At 37.7% G+C, this 14,231-nt stretch overlaps 1 protein-coding gene across 1 annotated transcript in view; it reads right to left on the bottom strand.

Moving 5' to 3' along the window:
• Positions 1 to 739: 739 nt before the first annotated feature.
• The window catches only part of ZNF277 (zinc finger protein 277), a 145,919-nt gene continuing 132,427 nt past the window's right edge, over positions 740 to 14,231 (bottom strand). Inside the window, exons 7-12 of the mRNA XM_011999206.1 lie at positions 13,983 to 14,115; positions 7,663 to 7,730; positions 6,010 to 6,106; positions 3,942 to 3,984; positions 2,779 to 2,953; positions 740 to 1,275 (exon numbers count right to left, since the gene is read on the bottom strand). Coding sequence (XP_011854596.1) covers positions 1,089 to 1,275; positions 2,779 to 2,953; positions 3,942 to 3,984; positions 6,010 to 6,106; positions 7,663 to 7,730; positions 13,983 to 14,115 — 703 coding nt within the window. The 3' untranslated portion in view covers positions 740 to 1,088. The remainder of the gene's footprint in view (positions 1,276 to 2,778; positions 2,954 to 3,941; positions 3,985 to 6,009; positions 6,107 to 7,662; positions 7,731 to 13,982; positions 14,116 to 14,231) is intronic.

Here is a 14,231-nt window from a genome sequence, read left to right as displayed (position 1 = left end):
TTGTGCTTCAGCCTCTTGAGTAGCTGGGACTATAGGTGCATGCCACCATGCCTGGCTAATCTGTGTATTTTTGGTAGAGATGGGGTTTCGCCATGTTGGCTGGGCTGATCTTGAACTCCTGACCTCAGGTGATCCTCCGCCTTGGCCTCCCAAAGTGCTGGGATTACAGATATGAGCTACCATACCACTCAAACTTGGATTTGACTGTTTCTTCATTATATCCAAGTTATGCATTTTTGGTATAAATCTACAAAAGTGATATTCTGCCCTCCTCAGTGCATCTTATCAGGAGGCACACAATATTTATCAGTAATGAAACTGATAATATTGTAAACACATATTTTGAGACAAGTGGGAAAAACTGAAAACAGATGATATTAAGTTAATGTTAATTTTTTTTAGGTATCATAATGGTATTGTGGTTATGTCTTTAAAAAATAGTATTTAAATGTTAGCGATAGACACATTGCAGGGAAAAATGAAGTTAACTGGGTTGATGTCTATTTCTAGAGAATTTGGCTACCCTAGGCAGAAAGCGGTAATGATAATACAGTCAGCTCTTGATTGTTCTAATATAATGGCCAATTTGCATATTATCCAGGTCTTTGACCATTTCTTCTTTCTTCTGTGGCTTTTTTTTTGGTCATTACATTTACAGGTCACCCAACGTAGTACAGAAAGGACATTCAAATTTTGTAACTTGTTGGATGAAGAAGGTCCTTGGGGAGGAGACTGAAACTACTGATAGAAAAATCAGGTTTATAAATAATACAAACTTTTCATTTCTTTGTAATTGACATATCCTTCTGTAGATAATTATGAGTTTAATGAAATGAGCTCATTTAAGATGATCACACAATAAAACTTGATAGCCAAAATACAAAGTCTTCATCTTATTTTCCTACTTCATTTTTTTTCATGTTCTTAATAAGTGCATTTTCCTACTTTATTTTTTGAAAAGAACATTAGTTTTTGAAAAGTTTATTTCACCAAGGACTAATCCTTTGCTGATGTTTAAATTTAAATTATTCTTTCATGCCTGTCTCATAGAAGAAAAACATGAAAAATTGCTTCTGTGGTAGTTTCTTCTAGTTTTTCAAGCACTCTTGTAGTAGCAACTGGTTCAAAATACTGCTTTGTTTCAAGGCATACAGTTTAGATGTATCTTCACTGATGATGGGAACATTTTCATTTTGTTCCTGAGCTGTCAGGTCACTTTCACTGTCAGATAGTGTACACAGGAGAGTGTCATTTTCATAGGTTGGAAAATAATACCTGAAAACAACCACAGATACATAGTATTAAATTACCAAACTAATACATTGTTCAGGTGGCTGAATGTACACATTTACTATAATTTTGCCAGGTATCCTTGCCAACAATTTCATAGCATTTTGCAAAGGCTATATTGGAGACAAATTCTGATTGCTTTCACTTTGACTTTTACTGGCTGACATCAACCTTACCAAATCTACTATCTAGATTTGGTAAACCAAGATCGTGGACCTCCCAGGCTCCAGAGTTGCCTCTGGAGATGCCCGCTGGCCACTTAGCCTCTGCTTGATCATCTATCATGGTAAGAAACACACGATCTTTGAAGGCAGCTTACCCCAGTAGTGGGTAGCTCTAGTCGTTTGATACACCTCCTATGAAGCTAAAAATGACATCTCTTTTATTTCTACTCAAAGGTCCTAGTTCTTCCTTATAAGTTAACAAACTTCAAATATAGTTATTTTTTCAAACACAAATTCTTCAAATACTTGAGAATAATAAGCTCTCCCTTGTGTTTTGTTTTCCAGCCTAATCGTTCCTTCTTTCTAGCTAATCACAAAAGGAAACACTTACGGAATATGAAGTTTGTTATTCTGGTTTCTTCTCTGAATACACTTTGAAGTTACTTTTGGAATACTACAAATCTTAATTTATATAAGAAGGATTATAAGAACAGGATACCCTCACAAGTGTGGGATTTTCTGAAGGAGAAAAACTAGAAATTTCTGGTTAAAGTTCTGGGGGAACTGACTTATTCCCTAAGAACAGAAGGAGCTCCGGGCAGCTAGAACCCCACAGCCTTTCAGAGGAGCCCTTGACTGAGGTTATCCAGAATGATGTGAGAACCAGTCCAGAAGGTTCTTGGCAAAGGATACTTGGGAACCAGTCCAGAAGGTTCTGGCAAAGAATACTTGGGAATCCAACAACAGATGACCAAGTGCTTAATTTCTTCAAGTGCCAATATACAAAATATATACCAAAAGTCCTAGCAGTGTACAAACTCTGACATAGTAATTTCATTTCTAGTAGTTCAGCTTAATTCAATAATTAGATAAGTGGCTAAAATGTAGGCATATAGATATTTACTGTATCATAATAGCAAAAAGTAAGAAACAACCTAAGTATCTAACAGAACAGATTATATCCATACAATGGCTATTTGGCAACCATTAGAAAGGATGCAACAGATAGAAACTGGCTATAGAAAGATATTTACAATATTTTGTTAATAAAATATACTTTAAAAAATCTGTATCTACTTCATCTCTCTATGTATGTATCTATCTCCATATCACAAATACTGAAAAATACTTGATTTCATTTGTAAGAGGGGGATTATTTTAAAAATAAGCATTTTGAAGATTTTTACATTTTCCCTACACTATACTGATGTATACTTTTTATAATAAACATGTATTCCTTTTTTTCTGTAAGTTTAAATAAATTAAATAAAGGGACAAAATCAAAGGGAGTAAAGAAGTGCACATGTGGTTCTGCAGTACGTACTCCAGTTGATCCCACGTCTTTCTATCAGGGAGCAGCGAAGTGTGTTTAGTTTCTTCCATGTGAGTTCTTAAGTCTGCTTTGGATTTGAACTTCACATGGCAGCCATAACATCTGCATTGGTGAACTTGTCTCCGAATAAAATTGACCAGTTTCACTTGCTGATAGAAATTTAATCCTGAAAATGACAAAATACAGAATCATTAGACAACTGTTCAGACCCATTTTTTGCACTGTTATAATTTCTTAAAGAAGCCACTTATTTTTCTTAATCAACCTGAAGAGGTAGTACAATTATAAAGCATAATAGATACCAAATAATAACAGCCCATATCTACATAGGGCTTATGAGCTAGGCACTATTCTAATAATTTTCTGTGTATTAATACATTTAATCTTCATAAAACCCTATCAGATAGGTAGTATCATATCTACATTACATATTAGGAAACTGCCCAGGGTCGCATAGATAGCTGTCAGCTGCAAAGCCCATGTGCTTGACTACTAAGCTAATTATATATGCAATGTATATACATGTCTATAAGAGCAGCAAAGTAACACATCCAAGGACCCAGGAAAACAGTGATGGAGCTGAGATGTGAGAAGTAAGTTTTTTACTGTCTTAGATCTATTAGCAAGTCAGTACTTTATTTATGTCCTAATGCCCCAAATCCTTCTATTGTTGTGATACTGAGAATGATACATTTGGGTACACCTACAACAAACAATCCTAGCTATACTGCTGAGCAGTGCAGTAGGCATTTACCATACATTACTCACTCATCAGAACATTTTTCTGACCCGAGGCCCAATGTCAGATAGCCAGTAAATGCCAGAGCTGGAATCTGAACTCTAGTTTGACTTAAAAATCCATATTCTACTAGCCCCCTGCAATTTATGATATATTATTAACCACTAATTTATATTCCATTTGAAGCAGTCGTATATGTAGGAAAGAGGAAGAAGGAGTATATGAAACCAAAAACCATATTTGACTGTTATGGTTGAGCATCACTGCTTCACAGAGAGTTCTGTCAAGACCATATATAGAGAGACATGTTTTGGTGGTGCGCTCTCCAATCGTAGCTACTGAACATAGGCATAGTTTACAGGATGGTTTATAAAAAATGAAGCATCACAGAAAAACACTTCTGAATCAAACTTACCAAGTTCTGACTTTATCTTGAGAAGATCAAATTCGTGTGCATCCTAAAAAAAGGAATGAATACATTTGTAAGCAAATGAATTATTTAATCTTTCAGGCTGAAGTTATAAACAACTTATTCACAGGAGTTTAGAAACTCAGTCTGAGTTTGGTATCTTCTGCTTTTAAAGTCTTCTAAGTCTAACTACTTCCCTCCATACCCAACTTCTTTTTACAGCATAGTCCAAACAAGTCATGTCAATCAGTTAAACCATTGTAATTGGGCTGGGCATGGTGGCTCACACCTATAATCCCAGCAGTGTGGGAGACTGAGGCGGGAGAATCACCTGAGGTCAGGAGTTTGAGACCAGCCTGGCCAACATGGCAAAACCCTGTCTCTATCAAAAATACAAAAATTGGCTAAGCGTGGTGGTGGGTGCCTGCAATTCCAGCTACTCCGGAGGCTGAGGCACGAGAATCGCTTGAACCTAGCAGGCAGAGGTTGCAGTAAACTGAGATCACGACAATGCACACCAGCCTGGGTGACACAGCAAGACTCCATCTCAAACAACAACAACAACATTATAATTGCTCATAGCTTATATCTATAGTTTTTATAATTTACAATGTATCCGTTTTGTAGCCTTCTAAAAATGTAGAAGTCTATGTATGAATTCTGCAGTGTGATAAAAGTATAAGTAAGATATGTTTCTATTGTACTGTTCATTTGGACTAGAATTATGGATATAGGTTCTTTGCCCCACATAGGTAATTTTTACAAATTCTGCTTTTCATTTTATGCTGTCAAATACACTGTTTAAACCTGAAAGTTTCTCTTCACTCACACCTTCCTATAAATCACACTTTCTTTTTATTTTTACAATGCAGACTTTTTTTTGCTTGTTTGACACCGGCAATTGTCTGTGTCAATGTTTTAACCTACAATCTCACAGAGGATAAAGACCATTTAACTCATTGGGATGGCATTTAGTGTAGCACCATATGCAGGATGATTAGGAATTGGTGATGTCATCACTGAGAGTGACCCAGCAGAGGTTAAGGACACCTGTCAAGGATGCCAAAAAGGTAATCCCTACACAGGATAGGCATACTAAGGCTGCCTTCAATACAAAGACATTAAGATATTATGAATTAAATCTAAACACAGGAAATTATACACACATACTAGTGGGAACCTTTTTCAGAGAAACTAAAATCAGGGTAAAAGGTTATGGTCTTTTGAGCGCTTTCTAGGTCCTTATTTTACTAAACTAAGATGTGAGAAGTAAGTTTTGGTGAACAGTATTTCTGAATAAGGGTGAGGTGAAAGTGGGTGAAAGCAGAGAATATGGTCCGCTATTGGCAGAGGTGGCTGCAGGGAGGGGAGGGAGAGATACCAGAATCATCCAGTAATATTTTTCTATTATAATCGGCCCTTTGCCCACAAGCTGTGATACTGTCATGAATCATTAGATGTTCCCCTTCCCTATCCGCCTTGTGCAGCTAAGGATCAGAGTGTAGGGTGTGTGTCCTCTCCAGGTATACGGGGGTGAAAAAGGTTTAGAACTGCTAGCTCCAAGCTTCACTATAACATAAAAATGGCATCTAGAAGGGAAAGCCCACACTAGGAATGCTCCCTCATTTATTCTCTCCAAATGCTGGCACCTGAAGGAAGTGTAGGATCATGCCCTAGACCCTCTCTACCCACCCTCCTTTTTCCCATTCCTCCGGGGGCTTTGTAAATGGCAATGTTCTCCCTTCTTGCTCTCCTATTCACCAGCACAAGCAGCACTGTAAAAAAGACTCAGAACTTGTCCCACCTGCTGAGCCAGAATGATCTTGTAAGCATCTCAAAGGTGAGATGGCATCAGTGGTCTGAGAAATCTCACACTAACAAACAGCTCACTCAGGTTCAGTCAGCTGTACTAACTAAATTGCGCTGAGCTCTGGTTCTCCCCGACAGACCTGGCCTGTCTCTTGTGTTTGGAATAATGATTGAGAAACTAAAGTATAAGCAGATGAGGGTGCAACAACTACCAGCTTTCTCCTGTCAGAATGAAACAAAATTCAAATAAATACAGGTATCTTACCTCCATGTGGACATACAATTTCTCAATTGTTTCTGCTTGCTTTTCACAAAATAAGCAGACGGCAGAGGCAGGGTGTTCTTCCCAATCAGACCAGTCGCTGAATTAAAAAAGAAAAAAGAAAATACAGACATTCCCTTCATTAAGAGAGTATACTACACAGTGACTTGGTATTACTTTCTTCTTACTAAGAAACCCTGCCAATCTCTTTCAACTCTGACATTTTGGTAAAGACTGTCACATCATATTATGACTCTCTGATACAGCTTTTGAAATTCAAAGCAGCACCATGAAATTAATATAAATAGCGAACAGGTGCTGCTCCATTTTCTCCTATTTGCCATTCTTCTGAGTCTCTATCTCAGTTTGGAGTCAGAGGACTGTCATCCTGAGACAATGAGGTTTAATTTGCAAAGGAGACATTTCAGAAAATGTGATGCTCTCTCTCATTAACCACAACCACTGAGTGCACACGCTGTGAGGTGTGATGCTGGGAATGTGTTTCTGCATGACAAATAGTGTATTTTACAAAGGCAAACCGTGTCTCTTTCACGAGGGAAATACTGATTATTTAAAACTGGGCAAGTGTTATATCTGGTGGTAGACAGCGAACTCGAAAAGGATACAAGATCCCTTTTACCACTTTCCCTGCTCCTTGCATTTACCTTTTTGAAATACTACCAACTTCTTATCATTCCCAAACCAGGAAAACTGCTAGGAGGGAAGAGTTGTGGAGATGAGGAACACCCATGCAAACTCAGATGAGAGAATTTCTCATGGCAAGCTCAGAAATGATCACTGATAAGACTCTCAAGATCAACCTAACCCAATGTGCACAGAAGCTTCCCGATTAGAAAACAGGAAACATTTTCCTTAACTCTATCCATCCAGGAGGGAGCCACAAGCCTTGGCTCAGGTCATGACTTACTATTTATAACCTTTTGTGTCATTAAAACTTCAACATTCACCCATTAAACATTCCAACTAGTGTGTTTTAATGGGAAAGATGTTTTTATTTCAGTCTGGAAGACTCTCTGCCTGAATCTCTATGCATCAAGAAAATTCAGCAAATGGCAGCTCTCTACCTTTGAGCTTTACTTCACTCTTAAAATAATAATAATTTAAAATCCTGAGAGAGAAAAAAGGCCAAAAAGCTTTGACTGGAAAGAAGATGAAAAATAAGAAACCCTTTTAGGTTGAAAAGAACATTTCTCAAGCTTATAATTTCAAGCAAAGAAGCTGTGAATGTTTAAAGTTAGTCATCAATGGCCGGAACACAGAACAGGATTAACTTCAATGCAGCTACATTCTCTATTCCAATGACAGCAACACGGAAAGTTCAAAGATCGTATCACTTCAAGGTCTGAGCACCAACTGAGCAGGCAAAGCATTTTGGAATGTATTTTTCTCTGAATTATGTATTACTTGTGTGTTCAATCAATAGCTTTAATTTAGTTGGAATAACAGTGTCTTTAGGAATTTTTATGTGAAAGTTATTTTGAATTCAAGTTTCTGCCACATGACATGAAGGGATGCATGGCTCAGAGAAGGTATTTTTTCTTCTTAGGTTCCCTCTTCATAATTTAAAACAAACTAAAGCATTGTCTTCTTACTCCTGGAACACTGCAATTAACTAGCAGCAATAACAAGTCTTACTCTTCCTGATGGTCCAGCAACTCCCGATCGTCTTCCAACTGAACTTCTTCCCATGATTTTCCAAGTTCCTTTGTAGGAAGAACAGAGGGATGAGAGAGATTGGGGGAAAGAGAAGGGAGAGAGTATGCAGAACTTCAAGAAAAACCAAAACCAAAAAAAATAAACAAACCACCCATGGTTAAATGGTTTTGAAACAGTACAAGTAGGATATACAGACAGTCCTCAATGATTGTTTGATTCAACACTTTTTTTGACTTAATGACAGTGCAAAAGCAATATGAAGTTGAAACCTTAATGTGATAATTTTTTAGAGAAGTAGCAATATCCTTTCAATCAAATTCTTTTCTCTTAAATTTGAACCAGTGTTTCTCAACTCTGAAAGTGTATTAGAATCTCTGGGATTCTAATGGCCTTTGTTCACTGTTACATTTCCAGAGCCTGGCATATAGTGGGTACTATTACTATAAACTATTTTTTGAGTTGAATTGGAAAGTAGAATTCAATTTGTTAGAACTAAAAAATAAAAAAATGCATTTGAGGTCAAGTTAGATTATACCTTAAAAGGTTTTTTTAAGGTGATTAAATGAGTGAGTTACTGTCTATAAAGAAATAGTACTAGGCATGAGTAGGTGCTCTAGTACCTACTAAAATCCCTTTTATCCCTTACCATCAGTGGAAAAGTTCCACTCTTTTGGGGCTATGTCTGGTAAGCCTAGTCATAGTGCTAGTAAAACTTTATGGAGTGATGAGTAGGAATGATTTATTTTGGCCCAATCATTTCTTTTGTTCCCCTTGGGCCATTTCTTCCTCTCTTCTTGCCCTGTCTTCTTTCTATTCAGTCTTCCCATTGTGCCACGCAAAAGCAGACAGTGTCACAAAGAGAGAGGTAGGAACACTAATGGATATGTTTTCAAGCAGCTAAGCTATGGTTAGAATCAAGCCCACCTGACCTGCTACAAGCACAGATAGCTTTGTTGTTCAATATCCTTCTTTTGGAAAAACACAACCAAAATTCACTCAATTACGGAGTCTTTCCCCCCCCAAATAAAGGTGTTCATCTAGCTAAAAACAAAGAACTATGAGTGCCATTATGATTTAGGGGAAGAAAGAAAATCCATAATTTATCAACTTAATGAGAGGTTTCGAAGCTGTCATTATCTATCAGCTAAATGATGCATACATTTAAATATATAGAGATCTATCATAACGTCATTAGAGAGGGTTAATTTGGACTCTATAATGTGCTTCCCAGAGTCATCAGGAAGTGTCTGAACTTCATTACGGAACACCAAAAATGGCCTCAACACTACCAACAAGATGCTTATTAGAAAGTTGGGCAATGAATTAAATCTTTCATGCCTTACTTGGTTTTTCTGTACTTGGACTTAAGGTCATGGTTTTATTGATGCAAGGTATTACTAAAGTACGGGCCTTCTGTAATTTGATCATTCTGAATGATAAGGGCAAATGTTGCTTGTCAATGAGTATTTTGAGCCAAAAGTAACAAAAAATATCTTCCACTGTTAAACTTCTAAACTCAAAGCATTATTTTGCAACTTCCTCAGTGTTAGGTACAATATGTAGAGATTTATCTAGGCCATACAGCATTAACCACTTACCCCACCTGAGAGGAAAATGAATGTCCATGTTTACTAGTATATTAGGAAATAAGTAATTTGCACATGACAGTGGCCCAGTTTCCTAGAGTGCTCTGCTTTGGTACAGTTAAAGATACAATTTATTGGCCGGGCGTGGTGGCTCAAGCCTGTAATCCCAGCACTTTGGGAGGCCGAGACGGGCGGATCACGAGGTCAGGAGATCGAGACCATCCTGGCGAACACGGTGAAACCCCGTCTCTACTAAAAAATACAAAAAACTAGCCGGGCGAGGCGGCGGGCGCCTGTAGTCCCAGCTACTCGGGAGGCTGAGGCAGGAGAATGGCATAAACCCGGGGGGCGGAGCTTGCAGTGAGCTGAGATCCGGCCACTGCACTCCAGCCCGGGCGACAGAGCCAGACTCCGTCTCAAAAAAAAAAAAAAAAAAAAAAAAAAGATACGATTTATTATAGAAACAAGACCCAAAGCGAAAACAAGAACAAAAAACAAACCAAAAAAACCATGTAACTCTCTAATTAAGACACTATGCCTGCTAACGAATCATGTCAGGAAAGCAAAGAATGTAAGAAAAACAAAGTTTGGAAGGCATATCAGTAAAGATGTTCAGACACCCCCTCAAAGCCCTGCATCAGATGGCTCATGAACAATGAGAGGGTGGAAAAAAACATGGAAGAAAAAGATCCCCTTCACCCATCACACTTCTGCCCTAATACATAGTCACTTCCGTGTGCTTACACAAAACTCCATCAGAAACAGAAAGCGTTTTCAGCGTAAATAATTTCACTAGGGAGAACTACAAAAAACTATGAAAAATCAGTTAAAAGCCTACTTTTGTTATAAGTGGTTTTGTATACTTTAAGAATAAAAAAAATTTAAATCAAAGAATGATAAAAATCATGGCAGAACCAATTCCCTTTAGAAAAACTCAGGGTTTGAAACATGAGCATCGTAGGAATATGCAGCTGAAGCCTTGATGTTAAGCAGTCTGTTGCCCTCTGAGGAAAGGTTATCTAAATGTGAAACTAACTGGCACCTTACCTCCAACCCATCCTCACTACCTGCTGAACTCTTTTGTTTGTGAGAAAAGAAAGCAAGAATTTGAAGTAGATAATTCAGACTATGCAAACGAATTTTAATGTTTTTGCAAGTCTGCAATTATTCAGAAACTGATATGAATGATTAAGCACAGAAATTATCTCATCTAAGAAGGAAAACGGAACTTGTCAATTTGCTGAGCTCAGAAAGCCAAAAGCAGCCCCTCTGTCCACTGGCTCTCCTACTTCTGCCGCCTATTAGAGTGTATCTTGCCACGGATATCCTGGATGCTCCCATCACTGTTGCGCTGGCAGTCTCTATGGCATTTGAAGTGGAGTGAGGAGCTCTGTCTGTGAATGACTCAATGACTGCATATATTTGCTATAGGAGAGGTCAAACGCTGACTTTTGATATACCATTACAAAGGGTTCAAACTAACGTGCTTACGTGGTGGTCTTCCATACCGACTCCTGAACTCTTTGAAAGTAGTGACTCAAATCAGCCTTTCTATCTACAATATTTTTTCTTTCTCTTCTAGCATCTGGTAGCTGGAAGGCACTCAAATGTATGTAGAATGTATGACATCAATAAAATAATGTATTAACACTGATTACTAAGATAAACAATTCTATCTTTTGCCCACACTCATGTCAGCCCTTTCCCTCAGAGGGATAACAAGGGAATATATACATATTTTTTAAATAAAATATTGTCATTATTGTTTAAGTAAAATTTAGAATTTATTCTTCATATCGATTTATTATTCATGTTCTTCGCGTTAAATATTATTCTTTAATGAGGTCTGGAATAATACTAAAATGATACTGAGAAGACATTGGCCTTTATTTTTCTCTACCTCTACTCTTAGTATTTGGGACAGTTTTTTATACACTTGTTCTATATATTATTATACTTTTAATTTGTAACAGTATTCCCTCAACTATTCCTCGAATGTTACTGCGGCTGATACCTCTGGTGAGCACCCCTCTAGTTTAGCGCATGGGTATGTCTTTAGTGAAGCCGATAGGTTTCTTCCCTCCTTTTCAAAGGTGTTTACATCATTTCCACAATGCTAAGGCATCGTAACACATTTTAGGGTTTCTTTTTTTGTTGATCATAAGAGTTTTTGGTTATTTACCTCAGCAAGAATTTCACATAGGAATAGGGAATAGAAAACAGGGAATAGGAACAGGAATCGGAATTGGGCTAGGAAGACTAAGATTGTGGAGCACAGCCTTAAAGTGCTGATTAACGTCAGCTTTACTTTGACCTTGGCTCACTTTTTAGTTATTACAAAAGAGAATAGGCAAGGGTGGGTGAACAGATCATTATGAACTCATCACCATTACTTGGCCAAAATACTCAACCCAAAGCATCAGATGTAGGTACTAGTCTTGTCTCAATTGTAAAAATGAAGGAAACTGATGCCCGGGATAAGTAATTTGCCCTAGCCATGTGACCTTTGGAAAATCAGCCTCTCTGTGCCCAGTCCCCTTACCTATAACAGGCTTAATGACAATACCTGTGTCATAAAAATGTGACTCGAATTAAATAATTCAATATAAATACCTAGGATAGTGCCTGCAAATTATAAGTACTCAAATAGCTGCTAGTTAAAAAAAGGACTTCTATCAATATGACTCTAAAGTTGTAATTTAATTGTCATTTTGTACATTGTTAAAGTCCTTACTTTCTCTTGAAACACTTCTCTAAATCTGTGGTCCACGCCACATCAAATCCTTGCCCTGTGTGAGCAGCACAATCTAGCACGCTCATCTAGAGATGGCCGGCCCTGTCAGATGATTTCAGTTTTGACAGCTACCCTACTTGATGCCCAGGAAATGAAGTATCATACTTTTCTAAAAGTGCTGGCAGAATAAGAGTGAGCAAATCCTTTGAAGTCTCCTCTAAAAAGTAAAAACCTCCAGCTATATAATGTTCTGCTAGTCTCAAGCTCTTCAACATTAGTTTTAAAAGAGCCCCAGAAGGAAGAACTATTAAATTGCTCCTATAGCCAGATGCAGTAGCTGAATATTTCTTAGAGCTAGCACTGAAGTCCACTCCCTATTAGACTGGGCTGGGTCCAGAAGCAGCATTTGCTCTAGGAAGTAATGACTGAGTGATTTCAAGAAAAGATGGAAGGGCTCAAAGGGTACGTTTGCCTTTAGCTGGTTGTAAAACATTTGTAGAAAACCATGGCAACCTCTTAGAGTCAATCTTCAAACACATGTTAAACTTGCTTCTCAAGGGGAATTTAACACTACAAGGATTAGTTAGAACAGACAAAATTCTACCCTAAAGCAGAGATTTCCAGCATAATTCAGGATATGCTTGTTTCTATCTAATAGATAAAATGGCTGATTATATTCAATTAGCCTTTTGTGACCAGTGGGTTTGGGTTTTAATTTATTTACACTGAGAGAAAAAATAATTTCCATTTGCTTAAGAAAAATGCTCATTCAAAACAGAACTCTCCATTTTTCTTCCAGTTCCTCTGGAAAGTTACATAACCTCTTCTTTTATATGAGTAGTCATACACATTTGTCATATATAAAAAATATATAAAAATGTATGACAAATATATATATTTTAAAAATCAGTAGATTGAAGGCAGGCCCAGTAAGACTCCCCAGTCATTGTTGTCTATCAAAAATACCCTCCCATATTTCCAAATGCCTCTCCCCCAACCCCTACTGTCTCCATTTGAATGCCTCTTCTTGAAATCTACAGAGGCCAGCAAACGGCATTGAGGTTTCTGGGGAAGGAGAGCTATCAACACATTTAAAATCCTTGGCATGGTCACCTGGTTAGTCTACCCCACAAGCCAACAAATAAAAATCCCATTTCATGGTAAAATGGTTTGGTTTCCTTGAAACTTCCCTTAAAAATAAACTGTCTGAAGAGAATGATAAAGATACACACCTGTAGGGGTGAAAGGGAAAGAGCAAAGAGATTGTTTTTAAAGAATTATTTCGCATAGCACCTAACACATCCAGTACTCAACAGTTTCTTTTGAACAGAATACAGAAGTCTCTCTGGCCAGGTGTGGTGGCTCACACCTATAATCCCAGCACTTTGGGAGGGCGAGGCAGGTGAATCACTTGAGGCCAGAAGTTTGAGACCAGCCTGGCCAACATGGAGAAACCCTGTCTCTACTAAAAATCCAGAAATTAGCCAGGTGCAGTGGTACGCACCTGCAATATCAGCTACTAGAGAGGCCAAGACAGAATTGCTTGATCCCAGGAGGCGGAGCCTGCAGTGAGCCGAGATCATGCCACTGCACTCCAGCCTGGCCGACAGAGCAAGACTCTGTCTCAAGAAAAAAAGAAAGAAAAAAAAAGGAGTCTCTGGTCCCAAGTTAAAAGATATTACAGAAATGGGGGATGGTATGTGGATATCCAAATACTGTATTTTTTTTTTTTTTTGGTCAAGATGACTGTGAGTTCTAGAGACATGACATTTTTACTACATAAACACTGTCAAATAAAAGACAAATCAAATCCAATGTCTTGTACTCTAACCATTTTAAAGCTAATCACTACTTGAATGTTCCCCTCAATTACATTTTGACCTTTGCATTAATAGCTTATTCAAATATTAGTTGGTCCTCAGAAAGATTTTGTTTGCAGTACTGCAATCAAATTTTAAGTTATGAAAAGAAAGCCTTACCAAATAATTGATGACATAAAATCGGTCATATTCTCTGTTCTTAGGATTAATCTTACGATGCTGTTTTTTCCTCATGTGATCTTTAAGTGTATTTTTGTCCCTGAAGGTCTTCTCACAGTACAAGCACTGTAAACTACAAGAAATATACAAACACTGATAAACAAGTCTCTTGTATAGTTGCTGCAATAGTCCTTTATTATTATTATTATTATTTTATTTTATTTTTTTGAGACGGAGTCGCCCAGGCTA

Source organism: Mandrillus leucophaeus, unplaced genomic scaffold, assembly GCF_000951045.1.
Source record: "Mandrillus leucophaeus isolate KB7577 unplaced genomic scaffold, Mleu.le_1.0 Scaffold588, whole genome shotgun sequence".
Taxonomy (NCBI): Eukaryota; Metazoa; Chordata; class Mammalia; order Primates; family Cercopithecidae; genus Mandrillus; species Mandrillus leucophaeus.
The sequence above is the reverse complement of the archived record's forward strand: the minus strand, read 5'-3'. Positions and strand labels throughout refer to the sequence as shown.